The sequence below is a fragment of the Myotis yumanensis genome, unplaced genomic scaffold (genome assembly GCF_028538775.1).
Source record: "Myotis yumanensis isolate MYYU_CA2020_CCGP unplaced genomic scaffold, mMyoYum1.0.hap1 SCAF_5, whole genome shotgun sequence".
NCBI classification, from domain to species: domain Eukaryota; kingdom Metazoa; phylum Chordata; class Mammalia; order Chiroptera; family Vespertilionidae; genus Myotis; species Myotis yumanensis.
In genome coordinates this window covers 82,968,733-82,988,388 of record NW_027223756.1, presented here as the reverse complement: position 1 = coordinate 82,988,388, position 19,656 = coordinate 82,968,733, and the positions used below count along the sequence as shown (strand labels likewise).

Here is a 19,656-nt window from a genome sequence, read left to right as displayed (position 1 = left end):
GCACCCCTGAGTTCCCTTTCCGCGTGGCGGCCAGAGCCCGGGACCGCTGGGCCCTGCCGGCATCCAGTGCACACTCGGACTGTGTCCACGAGAGCCCAGGAGACCACCTGTTGATACTTTTGATCCCGCATCCGGGCCTCCGGGCCCTGTGACTATCAAGAGGTTGCCAGAACGCGAGTCTGTGCCATGCCACGTGGACCATCTGATTGCTCCTTCCCAGCAGTCAACACATGGGTACCCCTTCTGCATATCCACGTCCCTCGATATGTACATGTGAGCCCGCCCGTCTGTGCTCTTGTCCCCAGAGCTAACAAGTGAACTATGGAAGTCAGTGGTAGACCCACTCCGGTCCACCAGAAAAGTACGGGATCAAAGTGAAAGGGGGGGGAGGGCGGAGAGGAAACAAAACATCCAATCAGAGCTGTTGCGCGGTAGAGGCGGAGCCAGTCAGCAGAAGCCCGCCCACAGCCCGAGGCCCTCCGGCGCCTAGGCTTTGCCCGTCTGCGTCTGCACCGCGCTGATAATGCCCGCGGGAGATGTGTTTACTACACCGGCAGGAAATGCAGGACTGGGGACCGCCGGATACCTTCAGGGAGACGAAGAATTTGGAGAAAGTGATTGTGACAAGGCCAAAAAGACCACTTCTCCGAGGCGGTGCCCTAATGGGGGACCTTCATGCCGAGGGACAGGCTGACTGAGGAAGGCTTTATTGACTTAGGAGGGGGTCTCCACATTGTCCCAGATTTTGCTCGGACTCAGCCGGCATGGACCTCCCCTCTACGCCTCGGACTGCATCAGTAGGTACTTTCGCAGATAGACGGCCCCCAGGACGAGAAGAATCCCCACAAAGGCTGCGATGGACGTGGAAGCCAAGGCTTTGGACGCAGGGCTCCAAGCTGGGGGCAGGAGGTGAGAATTAGGAATGAAGCACTCGGAGGCGTGATGACACGCGTGGAGCTCAAGCTGGGCCAGTGCCCCTCCTGGGTCATAACCCTTCTCCACCCTCAAGTCCCCAGGATTGCAAGGATGCCTCACCCAAGGATGTCAGCGTCACGGGTGCTGAGCTGCTGCCGACCACCAGCCCGTCGAGATTGAGGCGCGCGTGGCAGGTCACGGGCTTCCAGAGGTCGTGGGGCCTAGCCTGGAACTTGTAAGTCAGCGTCACGTTGGCCAGATCCAGGCCCGTGAAGCGTTCCAGGCTCTCGGAGTAGATGACCCGGCCGCCACGCTGCAGAGTTACCACCAGGAAGCCCACGGGGAACACGTGCGTCACGTGGCAGCGCAGAATGTGCTCTCTGCCCTCCAAGACCGGAGGCTCCAGGATCACCCTGTGAGGCGGTTCTAAAGCAAGAGGGGGCCGCTGAGCAAGGTCCGCGGGCGCCCCCTAGCGCGACTGTCAACTGCCCCATCTCTGTCCCCCTCCCGTCTCCCCGGGAGGGCCTAAACCCTCGTCCCTCACTGTAGGCGTGGATCCTGGCCGTGGCCCCCCGCGTTACTCCTGCGCAGGTGAGGAAGCAGTGCACCTCGGAGCTCCAGGCCCTTACATCCAGCAGCTGGAAAGAGATCCAGCTGGGCCCGCTGAGCTTCTGGCCCCGCCGCAGCCCAGTATGGAGGGTGGAACCCTCCAAGAGGGGGCAGCTGCTGCTGCAGTTGAGCGACACCGAACTCCCCGGCCGCACGGCTATGAAATTGGGGCTTATGCGCACCCAGAACGCCGCTGTGGTCGCGGAGAGCGTGGGAGAGCTGCCTCCGGGGCTTTGCGCCCGCGCAGCCCAGCACCTCCGCGCGCTCCTGCCTCCCGGGTAAGCTACCGCCAGCAAAACCAGAAGTGAGAGGGGAAGCAGAAACCCCATGGCAAAGAGCCCGTAGTGAGAGACCCTGCGCCAGGAAGCCAGGCTGGCTCTGTAGATAAGAAAGCCCAAAGCCCCGCCTTCTCAGCCCCACCCGGAGAGACGGAGGCTCCTAGAGGGCCAGGAGCCCTGCGACATTCCTCCCTCCCCCTCCACTCAAGAATGGGATCCCAGACCCCATTTTAAACCAAACATGTGTGCTTTTTCCAGAGAGAAATCTTTAATTTTCCCCAGAGTCTCAAAAGTTACCAATACGCCCTGATTTGGTTTAGGGCCTCAGGAATGGGCCTTGAAGAGCAGCCTTTCCTTGGAGGGAGGAAGTAGGACAGGGTTGTGGTAGGACAGCTAGGAAGAACTCCAGCTGGACGGAGCACCTCCCCTCAACTCACGAGAGGCTGGGCCCGTGAAAAAAGCTTTATTAACACAAGGGAGAGGCTTCAGGAAGAGCTGGAATTCAGTCCCACCCCAGCTGTCTGCAGGGCCCTTGAGGATTTGGAGCTGCCAGCGTTCGGTTCTTAACATGGTCCCAATGAGATGGAAACAGGACAAAGCAGGGACACACGGGTTGGGCATAGTTCCATGGGGTCCTGTGGTTTAGCTATCACAGAGTGGACACTCGTGTTTAAGCATGTCACCAGCTGTCACTGTGAGCACTAGCAGAGGCGCATGTGGGTGGAGGCGGCTAACAGAGGTCAGCACCAGTGGGTTGTCCTGTCACCAGCTAAACCATGTTGGTTTCCCTGCTGGGGGGGAAGCAGTTTGGCCAATGGAGTGGGAAATTCCACCCCACCTGGTCTTTCTGTAAGGCACTCTTGTGCAGCCAATACATCAGTACCTGGTGACCCTGAATGAGATCAGACTGAGCTGCCTGAGGGCAGGAACTTCTGTTCCTCTTGTTTACCATTCTACCACACACAGAAGGCACTAATAAATATCTGGTAACTGGCCCGGCCAGTGTGGCTCAGTGAATTGAGCATTGTCCCATCCACCAGGAGGTTACTGGTTCGATTCAGGTCAGGGCACACCTCAGGGTTACAGCTGGGTCCTAGTGGGGGGTTGGGGTGGGGACGTGCAGGAGGCAGCAGATCTCATATCTCTCTCTTCCTCTCTCAATGAAAAAATCAATTAAACCCCCCCCCCCACTACTATTTACAAATATATATCTGGTAAAAGAAAAATGAATAAATATGTCATCATCCAGCGCTGGGACCGGTCAGTAGACAGCACTGTCAGAGCTGTCAGAGGAAGTGTGGGAATTGGTTTCGATGCTGCCTGAGTCTGGGCAGGGCTACTTCTCTCTCAGGACTGTAGGGCCTTGGCACATGCAGGAGGGTGAGTTTCAATATTTTCCAGATGGGTGTCCCCATGTCAGAGGTATGTCTCCGTCACACCCCTCTGGCAGGTCAGCCTTTGCCATCCCTCACAGTCATGCCCATAGTCTTGCCCCTGAGTCTTGGCTCAGTCCTGTGGCTACAGGTCAGGTGTGAATGTGCCATGGTGTGCAGGTGCCATGACCCTAAACGCTGCCTGTGTTCTGGCTGAGGCCTCTCTCCTCTCTCCTGGCATTCTAGAAAGGTGGGTGCTGCTGAATGGCATAAGTCTGCCACCGGTGGAGGCCCTGTCCAGAGACGGGCTCAGGGTGGTGAGTTCAGCTTCATGGCAGCCGCCTCCTGAGCCTTCTGTAGCCTGTACTTCCGGATCTTCCGCTGGCGGTTATAGAGGTAAGCGGCTGTGCCCACTGTGGCTGCAATGACCAGGATGGGAATTGCCACTGCAATGATGGTGACCAAGTTACTCTGCTGATCTGTAGGGAGAACAATAAGGGGAGATGGGGGCTGAGCCAGGCTCGCTGACCCTGCCCAACCCAGTCCCGTCCCCAACACGGGCACTCACAGATCACGTTCACAACCACTTCACGGGTGGCCACACCGAGACGGCTGGTGGCCTGACACACGTAGGTGCCCGAAATATCCCGCGTGACAGGCCTCAGCTCCCCGATGGGCAGCAAAGCCCCATCCCCTTTCCGGAGACAGTCCAGCTTGGGGATTGGGTTCCCTGAGGCCTGGCACCTCAGGGTCTGCAAGGTGTCTTCCTCCAAAGTCCAGTTTCCTGGGCAATTCTCCTTGTCCAGTCGGGGGCCATCTAGAGAAACACAGCAAGAGGAGGGCCGGGTCAGGGACCAGAACCCCTCTCACCACCCAGGTCTGGAGGAGTTAGGTAGGCAACCCAGGGCAGGGGTGGGGGTAGACTCCAGAGACATGAGCTCATGGAGCCGTAGGGCCTGGGCCTTGGAGGTTTGGGGTCATTGTCCAGCAGCCCTACTCACACAGGACAAAGAGCTTCTGGGTCTTGTTTTTGTGCAGCACGTTCCCGGCCACCTCCAGCGCAGCAGAACACACGAAGTCACGCCCGTTGTACTCAGCAGTGGCATTCAGCATGATTTGGGCACTCGGAAATGGAGGCTTAGCTGGGTCCCCGCTCAGCGTCACCACAGCTCCAGCATGGGCCTTGCACTCCACGCTCACCACAGTCCCCTCGGGGACTTCAGACTCACTCAGGGTCAAGTTGGGAGCTGGGAAACCTGGGGGAGGAGCACGCAGTGAGCCCCGCCCCTAGGTCTGGCCCCAGGCATCCAGAGCTCTGGCCTGTCCCTACTTACTGTAGATGGTCACACTCTCCCGAGTCCTCTGACTCTGGTTTCCCAGGGTCACTGCACAGGTCAGCTGCTGGACGCCTTCATCCCTCGGGGCCACCTCCACCAAGGCGGTGGCCAAGAGGGAGTCCTCGCTGTACTTGATTGTGGGTTTCAGCCTCTGGTCCTCCAGTGCCAAGTGAACCTGGGCCTCTGAGGCCGGGAACAGCCCATCCAGGGAGCAGGTCACGGACCGCTGTGTGCCCACTTCCATGATCCCGGGAGCAACAAGGTGTGGGCGGACCTGTGGCAGGACTGGCCAGAGAAGGCGGGTGTGAACAGAGGGGAACTGAAGCCCTTTCCCGCGGCATTTTCATTCCGTCACCTGGAACGCCTCTTCCCCGGGAGACTCTGCGACTTGGCCATCTATGACTCAGGACACTCGTCCCCCTTACCCTGGGTCACAGCCTTCTCAGAAGATCCTGTGGCCCAGGCGGCCCATCCCCCAACACCCCACCCCAGTGGCCAAGAACATGCTCTTCCCAGAAGCCTTTGCAATCTAGGTCACTATCTTCTCCGTACCCTCAAGGCCAGGAGCACCTCCTTCCCAGGAACCCCGCACCCCACGCAGGAGCACTGCCTGAGCCTGTCCTCCCGCAAACTTCCCAATGCCTCACCGAAGGTTCGGAGCTGCCTGGGGACTGAGCTGTTCTGGAACAGTCCCAGCCCTTGGGACCGAAGGTCCAGTTCTGTGCGGCAAGAGAAATTGGTGCCATGGTCGCCTCTGCGTGCCAACACTGTGTCCGTGACCTCAGCCACAGGCGTCCCCTTCGCAGGCTGCCAGCTCAGCAACTTCTCCCCTTGGAGCAGCAGCACCGAGAGGTTTGTCCGGGGCGCCCCTCCCTCCACCTGGCAACGTAGGGTGAGGTTTTCGCCCACAGGCTGCCATTGGGGCAGGGGTTCCAGCTCCACACGCTCTGGGAACCCTGGGGGAGAGGAGAGGAAGGAGTGTCCTGTGAGCTGGACAGGAAGGATACCCACCAGCAGGGGGCACAGGGACACCATACCTGGGCCAGGGAGCCTCACGGCCCCAAACACACCCCAAGGCTGACTAATCCCAAGCCACCTAAGTCATTCAGGAATGTTAAGAACTTCAGGGGAAACCAGTGAGAAGTCCCCAAGTGGTTGTGAAAGGGCAAAACATTTTTTTATTCACTGCAGCTTCTAAGAGTGAAAAGTGGAAAAGAACCTCAGAGTGAATCACCAGGTATCCGGTGAAATACAGTATTTCAGCTGCCCAGTAGAGACTGGTTTTTGGTTTTTGTTTTTACAGAGAGGAAGGGAGAGGGATAGAGAGTTAGAAACATCGATGAGAGAGAAACATGGATCAGCTGCCTCCTGCACAGCCCCTGCTGGGCATGTGCCCACAAGCAAGTACATGCCCTTGACCGGAATCGAACCTGGGACCCTTGAGTCCACAGACTGACGCTCCATCCCCTGAGCCAAACCGGTTAGGGCTAGAGATTGTTTCTAAAAAGACCTCTGCTCTTCAAACAAAAAAAAATTAAGAACAGAAAAAGAAATTTAAAACAATAAAAATTGTTTAAAAAGAAAACTAAAAAACAAAACCAAAAAAGACAGAATAAACGAGAGAGACCTCTGCTTCCCCTTCCCCTATCTTGGCTTTATTTTTCTCTGTAGCACCCATTCACGCTCTGACACACAAGATCATCGACTCAGTGAACTTGTTTCTCCTCCATTTCCTCCCATGAAATGTGATCCCAGGAGGCAGGATCTTTGTCTGCTTTGCCCCCTCATGTTGCTTGTTGGCACACAGGAGGCGCTCTATATTTATAGAAGGAATAAGGCTGAACCACACACACCGATTGGAGGCCTTTCAAGGAGCCCACGTTCAAGAGAAAGAAGTTCCAGCCCTGCCCGCATGGCTCAGTGGCTGAGCTCGACTTACGAACCAGGAGGTCGCGGTTGCATTCCTGGTCAGGGCACATGACTGGGTTGCTCAGTGTGGGGCGTGCAGGAGGCAGCCGAACAATGATTCTCTCTTATCACTGATGTTTCTATCGTTCTCTCCCTCTCCCTTCCTCTCTGAAGTCAATAAAAAAAATTTTTTTTAAAAAGAGAGCGAGAAAGAAGTTCCTGAGTGTGCTGTGTGACCCTCTGAAATGTTAAAAATGTAAGAACCAAAAAAAAAAGTAAGAACCCACAGACACCTCAAATGCAACTCTGAATAGCCCTGAAGATACAACTTGTGGGCTCGGTTTTCACAGGCCAGGTAACAGAATTCTGAGCCCGAATGGCCAGTGAACATTTGCAGCAGAGCCCTGCTGAGCTGTGACTGCGCACTGAGACCCGCCAGGCTCCCCAGGGAGGCGTCCTGAGGGCCCCGGGTCACTGTTCCCTTCTCAAGAGGCCCCCGAGTATCACTTGGCAATGCCGTTAAAGTGTCAGGGGCTTGGGTTTGGTTCCTAGCTTTTCGGCTTCTTTGCTGTGGGCTGTGGGTGAGTGACTTGCCCCCGGAACAGTCCCAGCCCTCAGGGCTGCAGAAACGGAGACTCAGTTTCCTGAGCTGTAAAGTGGGGCTGCTGGAGGTAGGATTATTATTAATCCATTTAAGAAATTGAAAGAGTGAGTGTCAATGGGCATAAGGTTTCCTTTTAGGGTAATGAAAATGTTCTTAAATTAGATTGTGGTGATGGTTGAACAACTCTATAAACACTAAAATTCACTGACTTACGCACTTCAAATCTGTTTTTTTCCAAAAAGGCCCAGAGCTGTAGCCGGTTTGGCTCAGTGAATAGAGCGTTGGCCTGTGGACTGAAGGGTCCCGGGTTCGATTCTGGTCAAGGGCACATGCCCGGGTTTCAGACTCGATCCCCAGTAGGGGGCGTGCAGGAGGTAGGCAAACAATGATTCTCTCTCATCACTGATGTTTCTATCTCTCTCTCCCTCTCCCTTCCTCTCTAAAATCATTAAAATTAAAAAACAAAACAAAACACTTTTTTTAAAGACCCAGAAAACTCTCAGGCACCCAGCTCTGATATCTAATCATCTGCTGCAAACCACAATGTGCAGAGTGAGAGGCCTCCTTAAACCTCAGCCCCCATGCCTTCAAGCCCAGCTCTTTGCGCTGTAAGCCAGAAGAGGTCTGTCTTGCCTGTACCTCTCCTTGACCCCCCCAACCCCCCACCTTCAGTCCCTCACAAAGTCCTGGTCACACGGCTCTTCAAATATTTGTCTGCCCTTCCTTTCCTGTAAGCAGCCACAAAATGTGTGGCCTGGACAAGGCCCACAGTCAACTGTCCTCTGGCTTCCCCTAAGCCTGGCCTTCTGCTATCTAGATCCCTGGCCTGCTCACACACTTTGGAAGTGTGGCTCCCTATCCCCCTGGGGAGAGGGCCCCAACTCCCCAGCCTGGCATTCGAGGACCTGCCAGCCTTAGCTCCAGCCTCGCTAATCTGTGGATGTTCAGCCCCTCCGGCCCGCCCAACCCCGGATCAGCATGTTTGCCCCTCCGAACCTCTGCCCAGGCTGTTCCCTCTGCCCAGAATGCCTGTGCACCCTTCAAGGCCTGGTGAGGGGTCACTTCCTGCACAAACCGCCACTCTAACCTTTCTCGAGAAAGCTTAGCCACGCAGGGAAGCCCCTCGTCTTTACGCTGAGGGCGGGGCAGGCCCAAGCCAGAGCGTCTCCCAGCTGACACCCCTGCTGTGCGCCAGCTACCTGCTCCATTTCACAGAGCTGGGAACTGAGGCACAGTCTGGTCTCTAGAGTCACAGAGGGAGCAAGTGGCAGAGGCAGGAACCCACGCCTGAAGTGTTGGGCTTTCAACGACCAGGCTGAGCTGTGGAAGGGCCTTCCAGGGAGTTCCCTGGGGTTTTCAGAGGCCCCTGGGAATGTTTGGGGACTTCCCTCACCTAGCCAGCATCTGCTCAAACATCCTCCATATCAGAAGCAAAACCGATATTCGCCCAAAGGCTTCCTCGCCCAGACACCATGAAGATGGAATGCCCTTCATGCCTTCCTGCATCCCTGTACCCATCCCAGGAGGTCGCCTGTGAAAGTCAACCCAGAAGCCAGGTCCCCCACAGTCACACAGTCAGTAAGGGCCATGATGGGACTGGAACCTAAGGCTGTCTGATCCCAAAGCCAGGCAACCAGTCCCCCCCCCCCCCCCCCCCGCTTCCTCCCTTCCTTCCTTTTTGGTTTGTTTTGTTCTCATTTGAATTTTATTTATTGCCTATGGTCATAGTAACTCATGCTCACCGTTCAAAATGCCCAAAGGGGAAAAAAAAAAGGCACAAGGAGAAAAAACTCATTCCTGCCCTCTCCTGGAACCCCCGCTTCCAGTAAACACAACCTCCCTCACCCCACTCCACCACTCCCTAACACACAGAATGGCATGCCGCTCATTCTGGGCATACCTTCCTTCTTTCGAGTGTGACTGCAGCGTCTAAGAGTGTGCAGCAACTAGCACACTCTCTTTTGGGGACACAGGGAACTTCCTCATTCGTGTACACAGCTGCATACTATTCCACTGTATAGCCAAAGCAGTTATTTCCCAGCCCCGACATCTGAGCGGCTTGTAAACGTTTGCCCTTACAAACAAAGCTGCAGCGGATAATCCCGCCCCGCCCCCAGTCCCTCTGAGCAGAGACACATGTGAGCCCAGTTCCCAGGAGTGGGGTTTCTGTATCCAAGGGCACGTGCCTGTGTCATTTGGAGAACTGAGGCCCCTTCCCTGCCTGGGGCTGTGCTTCCTCATGCTCCCACCCCGTCAGCAATGTCCCAGGACAGCCTACCGTCTCGCAGTTTGTCAGCGCAGCTGTTGTCAATTCTTTCCATTGTTGCCAATAAGTGAAGAAAACTTCACTTCAGGGCTAGTTTTAATTTGCATCTTTTTTAAAAATATATTTTATTGATTTTTTACAGAGAGGAAGGGAGAGGGATAGAGAGTTAGAAACATCAATGAGAGAGAAGCATTGATCAGCTGCCTCCTGCACACCCCCTACTGGGGATGTGCCCACAACCAAGGTACATGCCCTTGACCGGAATCAAACCTGGGACCCTTCAGTCCCCAGGCCGACGCTCTATCCAGTGAGCCAAACCAGCCAGGGCAATTTGCATCTTTTAAAAAAGAGTCAGCTGGCTCTATCTGGTTTGGCTCAGTGGATAGAGCGTCCACCTGTGGACTAAAGGGTCCCGGGTTCAATTCCAGTCAAGGGCACATGCCCAGGTTGCAGGCTCAATCCCCAGTGTGGAATGTGCAGGAGCCAGCTGATCAATAATTCTCTCTAATCATTGATGTTTCTATCTCTTCCTCCCTCTCCCTTCCTCTCTGAAATCAATAAAAATATATATTTTAAAACACAATAAAAATAAGTAAATTAGAGTCAGCTTGCCTAGCTGGTGTGGCTCAGTGATTGAATGTCAATCTATGAACAAGGAGGTCATGGTTTGATTCCCAATCAGGACATATGCCTGGGTTGCAGCCTCCATCCACAGTAGGGGATGTGCAGGAAACAGCCAATCGATGATTCTCATCATTGATGTTTCTCTCTCTCCCTCTCCCTTCTCTCCGAAATCAATTATATATATATCCTATCTAATAAAAGCCTAATATACAAATTGTTCAACCAGGAGTTCCACCGCTTGCTATGATGTGCACTGACCACCAGGGGGCGGTGCAGAACATGGCAGGCATCAGTGACGCGGCACTGGCAGTGGAGGGGCTGCCAGCCTAATGGGCCGCGTGGAGAGCAGGACAGCAGCAGGGGACAGCGGTGGGATGATGAAGCAGGTGAGCAGGCGGTGCCAGGCCAAGGCAGGTGTGAGCCAGGGGTTGATTGCCCTGCTGATCACCCCACAGATGGTGGAGCAGGTGAGGGAGTGGCACCAGCCATGGCAGGGTGCCAGGCAGGGCTGCGGGGCTTCCAGGCTGGGGGCATGAGCTGGGACCCAATCCCCGCAGGCCACCCCTGAGGGACCCCACACATGCACGAATTCGTGCACCAGGCCTCAAGTATATATATAAGAGTCAGATCTAGGGCCTTGCCAGAGGTCTAGAGCAGTGATTCTCAACTTTCCTAATGCCACGACCCTTTAATATAGTTCCTCATGTTGTGGTGACCCCCAATTTCATTGGTACAAATTGAACATAATTAAAGCATAGTGATTAATCACAGAAACAATATGTAATTATATATGTGTTTTCCGATGATCTTAGGCGACCCCTGTGAAAAGGTCATTCGACCCCCATAGGAGTCGCGACCCACAGGTTGAGAACCGCTGGTCTAGAGAGACAGTTCTCGAATGTGCTGAATCCCTGTTGATACTCATAAGTGCACCCAAGGACGTTCGAGAAGAGGTTTCAAATGACAAGGAGACTTTCCGAAGATGTGACCACCTGCCCTTCAGTGAGACCCTCCCCGGCCCCACCACCAAACTTCAAAGGCAGTCCCAGCCCACTATGGACTCCCGTGCCCACCTCCCCCACCCAGCATGCCTAGTCCAGCCCCTGGGCCCAGCCACTCACAGTACACAGCGAGGGACATCGTCGCCTCCGACTGGAGGCTGTCGCAGACCGAGTAGCAGAATGGAGTGGTGTCTCCTTGTACGGAACTAAGTTCATACATCTGCCAGTTGGACCCACTGGCCACTTCTTTCTTGTCCAAATGAGTCTCCAGACCCAAGAGGGTGTATTGATCACAGGAGGTGCTGCAGTTCACCAACACGGAACCTCCCCGGGGTATGATGACTTCTTTGGGGTGCACTGATGTTTGGGCACCTCCAGGCCCTGGAACAAAAGTGTGAAGAGGAGAAAGGCATTGCAATTTGGGTTCATCGATATTCCTGGGTCCCCAGCCTGTGCTGGGGGCACAGCCTTGAATAAGGCAGAACTCTCTGCCATCAGTGTGGGAGACAGAAAAATTCACGAGCAAACAAGATAATTAATAACTGATGTTCATAAGAACTCTGACAAAAAACAAGCAACAACACTGGGTGATAGGACAGTGACTTGATGACCGGGTTACGTATGAGCACAGATATGGATGATGAGAAGGGCGACCCAGAGAAAAGGGAAATGAGTCCCAAGTGCAAAGGTCCTGGGGCAGGGTGTCTGCAGCCAAGTCAGCAAGGGGGAAGAGTTAGGGGAAATGAGCTCAGGAAGATCACGCAGGCAGTGGAAGCCATGCCAAGGATGTGTTTTTCATTCTGAAGGCCATGGGGAGCCACTGGAGGATTTCAGCAGAGGAGGAACATGGCATCAGGGTCCTCCCTCCCAAGAGGTCAGCTGGTGGGGGCAGCCCTTTGGGGATGGAGGCATTCTAATCACGTTGGTTCCTCCCTCTCTTTGACAAGTGATCTCCCTTTTCCTGCCTCAGTGTCCCCATCTGTAAGTATAGCCTCCGAACCCTGTTATTGAAAGTAACTCCTAGGACAGGGCAGGGAGCAAGAAGCCACAGATAAGGAGAGGGATTGTGTTAGCTCCCTCAGACCCTGGTGCCTCCAAAGCTGAAAAAATGTCTGAACCCGTCCCTCCTACCCCACCCCCAAAGATTCCTGCCCTCGGCTTTGGGCCCACTCTATCTTGGGTGGGAGAGATGTGAAAACAGCTCTCCGAGGATGATCCTGGGCTCATTCCCACTTCACAGAGGAAAATGGTGAGGCCCGGAGAGGGGGGGGGGGGTGGTGACTCAGCCAGAAAGTGGCAGGATCTGGACTGCAGTCTGTGTTAGAACGTTTTATGAAGCTGGTAACCATGGTGTCCATCTTCCACTCTCCTGCTCCCCAACCCTATCACCCTCTGAGACTCTCTGTTCCCCTTCTCCCCCCGCCCCTGGAGTTGGTGGAGGGGTGCTGCGGAATCTCACTTCTCAGCCTCTGGTCCTTGGACAAGTCAGGCTTGGAATTCCCCTGAGCAGAAGCAGGTCTGGACTTCCCCAAGGGTAGGAAAGGAGGAAGAAACTGTGCTTGCTGCGTGGGGGTCCAGGCTGCTCAGAGGGTAACCGCGTCCCATATCACATGACTGCCTTCTGAGGGCAGAAGCTGTGCTGGGTCAGGAACAACCAGGGCAAAGTGTGCGCACTGACATTACATTCTCCATTGACAGGTGAAAAACTGAGGCTCCGGGAGGCTCAGCCGATTGCCCCAGGCCACACATTGAGGTGCAGGGTCTGGATTTGAACCCATGGCGGTTGATTTTCTTTCTTTTTTAAAAAAAAAATTTTTTTATTGATTTCAGAGAAGAAGGCAGAGGGAGAGAGAGATAGAAACATCAATGATGAGAGAGAATCATTGACCGGCTGGCTCCTGCACGCCCCACACCAGGGATCGAGCCAGCAACCTGGGAATATGCCCTGACCATGAACTCGAACCTGGTTCACAGGTCAATGCTCAGCCACGGAGCCACACAGGCTGGCCTTGACTTTCGTTTTTGAAATTTTGACTTATTGATTTTTTTTTATTTAAAAAAAATATATTTTATTGATTTTTTTACAGAGAGGAAGGGAGAGGGATAGAGAGCCAGAAACATCAATGAGAGAGAAACATTGATCAGCTGCCTCCTGCACACTCCCTACCGGGGATGTGCCTACAACCAAGGTACATGCCCTTGACGGGAATCGAACCTGGGACCCTTCAGTCCGCAGGCCGACGCTCTATCTATTGAGCCAAACCGGTCAGGGCGACTTACTGATTTTTAGAGAGACAAGAAAGGAGAGACAGACAGACAGATTTTTTTTTTTGTCCCACTTATCTATGTATTCATTGATTATTATATGTGGGTGGTTCTAGTCTAGCCCCACCTTCCCCTAAACAACTACCTAAATACGAATGGCCTGGACCTCAGCCGGCGGCCGGCCGGTCCTCCCACCGCTTGAGCGCTCGCCAGAGCAGCCCTGTCCTCCACTCACCTGGGAGCAGAGCCCAGAGCAGGGCCAGGAGCACGGGCCACGGGGACCGGGCGGCGACGGGAAGCATCGCGACCGAGGTGAGGAGAGCGGGGAACTTGGAGTTGAGGTCGGCTGCGCGGACTGGGCGCCAGCAGCGCGCGCGTCATTTTATAGCAGGGCCCCGGGCGGGGGGCGGGGGGGGGGGGGAATGGGGGGCGGTGCTGCCTTCCCGGAAACCCTGGAAGGAGGGTTCTGGCATTTCCGGATTGACGGTGCCCTCTCTCTGGCCGCTGCAGCGCCGGAATTTCCGAAATGAAGCAAAGGGACCACAGAGGTGGTAGCGACCGCAGGGCTGCCCCGGGCCGGGGGTTCGGTTCTGGGGCCGGGTCCATCTCGATGCTGCGCTTGCGCTGCGCTCGCTGAGAGCTTACAGCTGTTCTCGCGTCTTAGGAATTGTTCCTGTGCCCATTCCACAGAGGGGTAAACTGGGGCTCCGAGCTGCGAGGGGATTTGACCCCCAGCGCCTGCAGGTCCCTTGAGCTGAATGGACGATCCCTCGCTGGGGTGGGGTCCCGGGAACCCTCCATCAAGGGTGTCCCTCCCCGAAAGGGCACGACTCCGGGATTTCCGAGAAGCGGCCGGAGCGGCACCTCCAGGATCCCGTGCGCCGCGGGGGCGAGGACACGCGGCGGCGTCACTTCGCAGGATCCGCTTTCCCCCACCGATGGCGCCCCCTCTCCCGAGGCCTCGCTTCCCCTTTCTGCCTGGGCCGTGGGGGCGTCTTTAGTTTCCAGAAAGGGGAAGGAAGTCACGTGGCCCCCGCATGCAGCGCTCCCCCTGCCGTTCCCAGGCTCCGCGGGGAAACTGAGGCAGCCGACCCAGAGGCGGGAGGAGAGGCACTCGAGCCCTTGCCTTTCCAAGGGAAACGGGGGCAGCTCCTGGGCTCTGAAGTGGGGCGGGGAGAAGGGACGCTCAAACCCTTGCCCATCCTGAAACTCGAACCCGGGGCGCTAGCACTAAAAATGGGCAGGGATGTGTCCGGGCTGGTTCCGTTAGGGTGATGGGGGCGCTGTGAGGCCCCGCGCCGCGTCCACCGGCCGCCCCCGCGTCCCCCATCCCCGAGGGCACGGGCCGTGCGTGTGACCTCAAGACTCATCATTCACCACGTGGTGGCTGGGAGGCTAGGAGGGTTCTGATCGCTAAGAGCGCCGCCCAAGGCTTCCTGTTGTGCGGCGCGTGCCGCGTCACCATGGAGACCTCCGAGGGGCCACAGGTTCGCCCAGCAGAAGGGGAAGGGAAGGGGCCCGGGGGATGCCTCCGCCCTTCCTCGGAGAGATGGTGCTTGGAGTCACCCGCCATCCAGAAATGCGTCCCGCTCCCCCCACCCTGATGGTTCCTAAGGAATTTCCACGGGGATCTTTCTTACTGGGGGAGGGTGGAGGCTGCAAAAGTCCACCCCCAGAATGGCCTGGGGTCCGAGTCCCTCGAGAGAGTCTGGGAAAATCCTACGCGGGGTGTTATTTTCCGGAGGATTTTTCTCAGGCCTCATTGGGTCCCTTGGCCTTGAATCCAAGTGCGCAGCCGCTGGCTCCCCCTCGCGGCCCGGGCACGCCCTGCAGCCAGAAAAGCGCTCTTCCTTCTCCACACCGCTGAGCAGTGTTGATTGAGCGCCAGTTCTCTATGAGGCATCACTCCAGATGCTGGGGACACACAATAAACAGAACAAATCTCTGCCATCATACTGAGATGGTCTTAGTGGGGGCAGCAGTCAAGACACAAAAATAAAATAGATGAAGTGTTAGGTTGTTATTAGTGCTAAAAGAAAAATAAAACGGGGAAGGGGAGAGGAAATATGAGGGTTAATGTACTTTTAAATAGAGTATTCTGGGGAAGACTGAGAATGTGACAAAGACCAGAGGGAGGTGAGGAGGGAGCAGTGACAATATTAAGAAGGTAGTGTATCAGACAAAGAACACGGGATGTGCAAAGGCCCTGAGGTAGCAACTGCCTTAAGGACAGTCAGGAAGCCAAAGTGGCTAGAGTGCAGTGAGGAGGAGAGTTGGAGGAGAGGAGGGCAGGGAGCGGGTGGGGCAGAGGATGCCTGTGCTTTCAGCTCGGGTGGGGAGGGGGGACTTTGGCTTCTCCCCTGAGTGAGGTGGGAGCCCTGCAGGGTTCTGAGCAGAGGAGGTACGGGCCAGCCCTGACTCAGGTGTCTACAGGCGCCCTCCTGAGACTGCAGGAGTGCCAGGCAGGGAGTGGGAGGACAGGGTAGAAGACAAATGAGAGAGGCGGTGACTGTCTAGTTCGGGCAAGTGGTGACTGCACGGTGGTGATGGAGAAGTAGTGGAATTTGGCATCTGCTTTGGCAGCAGGGCCGACTGGACTTGCTAGAACATGAGGGCAGGGCTGAGTCAAGGATGACTCCTTGGGACCCCGAGGGCCGTTTCCTGAGTGAGAATGGGATGGTAATGGGGGGCAGGTTTGGCAGGAGGAGCATGAATCTTTCCATCTTACCCTCCCTTGTGTGTTTCCAAGGAAAAGGGAAGCACATGGTCCCCAATCCTTTGCTTCTGACGCCAGGAAAGGCAGGGCTTCCTCCAGGATGCCAGGCCGTCTCAGGCAGGCCAAGAAATAAGCCCAACGCCTGGCTCCATGGCATTACACTTGCTCTTCCCTCACTCTGAGCTCTGGTGTGGCCACCGTGCCGTTTCCTCAGCTTGAAATGCTCTTTCCTCAACCCTGACGTGGCCTGCCCCTATTTGCTTATGGCCCGAGTCTCCCCGCAAAGCTTTCCTGGACGCCCCCCACCCTGATTCTAGGCCACTCCTGGTTCACTCCCTGTTCCTTGCCCGAGTGGGCTCATTACTGAAACTTCATTCACTTGCTGAAATTCTTTCGATTTATTTGATGGTCTGTGACCTCCATTTCTGTGAACTCCAGAAAGACAGGCACCCTGTGCTTCCCAGAACCTGAATCAATGAATGGTCATTTTAGCAGGTGATCAACGCGTCCTTGTTGAACAAATAAACTTCTCTGATCTCTGAGCATTCTGCACATGCTGTTCCTCTAGCCCAGAATTCCCTTCCCACCGCTTTTACAAAAGGTTCCCAGAGCATTTCACTCACAGGTTGTCGTGCAGGTAGTTTATCTGGGAGGTGACCCCAGGAAACACGTGGGCAGAGGGAATCAGAAAGGAGACCACGAAGATGAGCATTAGTGGATTTCCCTTTTGGGGGAAACGAGTGCATTTCACTCGGGAACTTTGGTTATGGGTAGACTCCACCAGTCTGTGCCTCATTGGGTAAAGGCTGCTCCAGGAATGTCAACTCCCCAATACTTTAAGTCATTGTTAGGGTCGCCGAAGGAGGAACGCACGAGGCTTATCAGGTCATCTAGATACCAGATGGGGTGAGCCCCAAAGTGGTGCCAGCCCCCAAAGACGGGGAGTCAGAGGTTTTTAAAGGACTCTAGGCAGGCTTTTTCTGGGCGGAGAATTCTCTGTGCAGGCCCAGATTCTGGGAAACTCCGGAGGGGAGAGATAAGAGTCTTAGCAAGTGGAATGTCCATTGTGAAGTGGCCTAAAGGGAAGTTCCCAGGGGAGGGAGTATCCATTCAATTATTCGATCAGACCTGGCAGTCAGTATACTGTATATTATATCTCCAGGATTTAGCTTTTTAAAAAAAAATTTTTATTGTCCTGGTTGGCATGACTCAGTGGTTGAGTGTCAACCTATGAACCAGGAAATCATGGTTTGATCCCTGGTCAGGGCATGTGCCCAGGTTGCGGACTCGATCCCCAGTGTGGGGTGTTTAGGAGGCAGTTGATCAATTATTCTCACTCATCATTGATGTTTCTATATTTCTCTCCCTCTCCTTTCATCTCTGAAATCAATAAAAAATATATTTAAAAATTTTTTAAATTGACCTGAGAGAGGGAGAAACATAAATTTGTTGTTCCACTTATTTATGCATTCATTAGTTGATTCTTGTATGTGCCCTGACCGGAGATAGAACCCACAACCTTGGCGTGCTAGGACGGCGCTCTAACTAACTGAAGTGCCTGGCCAGGGCTGGGACTTATTCATCCTGTAACTGGAAGCTTACACCTCTTGACCTCCTTCATTCATTTCCCTACCCCATCATCCCCACCTCCTCACCCCCACCTCAGACAACCACCAATTTGCGCTCCATCTCTATAAGTCTTCTTTTTAAGAGTCCACATATAGCCGAAACCGGTTTGGCTCAGTGGATAGAGCGTTGGCCTGCGGACTGAAGGGTCCCAGGTTCAATTCCGGTCAAGGGCATGTACCTGGGTTGCGGGCACATCCCCGGTAGGAGATGTGCAGGAGGCAGCTGGTCGATGTTTCTCTCTCATTGATGTTTCTGACTCTCTGTCTCTCTCCCTTCCTCTCTGTAAAAAATCAATAAAATATATTTTTTTTAAAAAAGTCCACATATAAGTGAAATTGTATAGTATTGTCTTTATCTGACTTACTTCACTTGAGATAATGCCAAGGCCCATACATGTTGCCATAAATAGCAAGAGTTCCCCCCTTTTCATGGCTGAATAACATTCCATTGTGTATATATGAACCACGTCTTTATTTTTTTTTAAAAAATATTTTTATTGCCCTAACTGGTTTGGCTCAGTGGATAGAGCATCAGCCTTCGGACTGAAGGGTCCCAGGTTCGATTCCCGTCAAGGGCATGTACCTTGGTTGTGGGCACATCCCCAATAGGAGATGTGCAGGAGGCAGCTGATTGATGTTTCTCTCTCATCGATGTTTCTAACTCTCTATCCCTCTCCCTTCCTCTCTGTAAAAAATCAATAAAATATAAAATTAAAATATATTTTTTATTGATTTCAGAGAGGAAGGGAGACAGAGAGATAGAAACATTAATGATGAGGGACAATTATCAATCTGCTGCCTCCTGCACACCACCCCCACTGGGGACAGAGCCTGAAACCCAATATGTGCCCCAACCGGAACTCGAACCATGACCTCCTGGTTCATAGGTCAGTTCTCAACCACTGAGCCATGCCAGCCAGGCATGAACCACATCTTTAAAATTTGTTTTTAATTTATTTATTGATTTTAGAGAGGGAGAAAGGGGGAGAGAGAGAGATGGAGAGAGAGAGAGAGAGGAGAGAGAGGAGAGAAGAGAAATACATTGATCAATTGCCTCCCACATGTGCTCCAACCTGGGATTGAACCCACAACTCATGGACACTTAACCTGTCCCCATGTCTTGGCAACTGTAAATAATGAACATCTTTTCCAGGTAGTGATATTGTTTCCTTCAGATAAATACCAAAAAGTAGAATTGCTGGATCATATATAGTTCTCTCTCTCTCTCTCTCTCTCTCTCAGGATCAGCCCTAGCCAGTTTCGCTCTTTCGCTCAGTGGATAGAGCGTTGGCCTGCCATCTGAAAGGTCCCAGGTTCAATTCTGGTCAAGGGCACATGCCCGGGTTATGGGCTCGTTCCCCAGTGTGGGACGTGCAGGAGGCAGCTGGTCAATGATTCTTTCTCATCACTGATGTTCCTATCTCTCTCTCCTTCTCTCTTCCTCTCTGAAATCAATAAAAATATTTTTAAAAATAAATCAAATCAATGGGGTCAAACAATATGTGGCCTTTGTGTCTGACCTCTTTCACTCAGCATGATACTCAGAACATTTACCATAAGATTCATCCATGTCTTAGTATGCATCAGTATCTCCTTCCCTTTTTGGCTGAATAATGTTCCAGTGTACGGCTATATATCATTCTGCTTATCCACTCAGCTAGATGGACGTTCAGGCTCTTCCCACCTTTGGCTATTGTGAATAATGCTGCCATGAACATTGGCATACAAGCATTTATTGGAGTCCCTGTATCCTCCGCTGGGTGTACCTTATTCCTGCTTATCGGTGAATAATATTCCTTTGCATGGACATATCACATTTTGTTCATCCACTAATTAGTCGATAGAAATTTGGGTTGTTTCCATGTTTAGGCCATTGTGAATCATGCTGCTATGAGTATTCATGTATAAGTCTTTGCATGAACATGTTGTAGGTTCTTTTGGGTATATTCCTGGAAGTGGAATTTGAGGTCATATGGTAATTTCGTGTTTAACTTTCTGAGGGACTGCCAGAATTTGCCACAGTGGCTGCACCATTTTACATCCCCACCAGCAATGGACAATGGTCCAAGGGTTCCCATTTCCCCACATCCTTGTCAACACTTATTTTTTAAATATATTTTATTGATTTTTTA

The 19,656-nt window shown here is 53.6% G+C and overlaps 2 protein-coding genes across 2 annotated transcripts; both read right to left on the bottom strand.

Annotated features, from left to right (window-relative positions):
- Positions 1 to 555: 555 nt before the first annotated feature.
- On the bottom strand, positions 556 to 1,927 carry ICAM4 (intercellular adhesion molecule 4 (Landsteiner-Wiener blood group)). The gene is made up of 3 exons (XM_070416001.1): positions 1,460 to 1,927; positions 1,036 to 1,341; positions 556 to 896 (listed from the first exon to the last, which is right to left on the bottom strand). The coding sequence occupies exons 1-3, from the start codon at positions 1,851 to 1,853 to the stop codon at positions 778 to 780; spliced, it is 819 nt and encodes a 272-aa protein (XP_070272102.1). The 5' UTR covers positions 1,854 to 1,927; the 3' UTR covers positions 556 to 777.
- Positions 1,928 to 2,048: 121 nt separating this feature from the next.
- ICAM1 (intercellular adhesion molecule 1) lies at positions 2,049 to 13,523 on the bottom strand. Its single transcript, XM_070416000.1, has 7 exons — positions 13,416 to 13,523; positions 11,036 to 11,296; positions 5,160 to 5,468; positions 4,510 to 4,797; positions 4,177 to 4,431; positions 3,744 to 3,992; positions 2,049 to 3,654 (listed from the first exon to the last, which is right to left on the bottom strand). The coding sequence occupies exons 1-7, from the start codon at positions 13,480 to 13,482 to the stop codon at positions 3,485 to 3,487; spliced, it is 1,599 nt and encodes a 532-aa protein (XP_070272101.1). The 5' UTR covers positions 13,483 to 13,523; the 3' UTR covers positions 2,049 to 3,484.
- Between the last annotated feature and the right edge of the window lie 6,133 nt (positions 13,524 to 19,656).

Coding starts and splice junctions, on each gene's coding strand:
- ICAM4 (XM_070416001.1), bottom strand. CDS start 1,853: ATGGGGTTTCTGCTTCCCCTCTCACTTCTGGTTTTGCTGGCGGTAGCT. Junction 1,342..1,459: donor GGCCAGGATCCACGCCTACA/GTGAGGGACGAG, acceptor CTCTTGCTTTAG/AACCGCCTCACAGGGTGATC. Junction 897..1,035: donor CGTGACGCTGACATCCTTGG/GTGAGGCATCCT, acceptor TCCTGCCCCCAG/CTTGGAGCCCTGCGTCCAAA.
- ICAM1 (XM_070416000.1), bottom strand. CDS start 13,482: ATGCTTCCCGTCGCCGCCCGGTCCCCGTGGCCCGTGCTCCTGGCCCTG. Junction 4,432..4,509: donor GGAGAGTGTGACCATCTACA/GTAAGTAGGGAC, acceptor CTCCTCCCCCAG/GTTTCCCAGCTCCCAACTTG. Junction 3,993..4,176: donor CCAGAAGCTCTTTGTCCTGT/GTGAGTAGGGCT, acceptor GTGTTTCTCTAG/ATGGCCCCCGACTGGACAAG.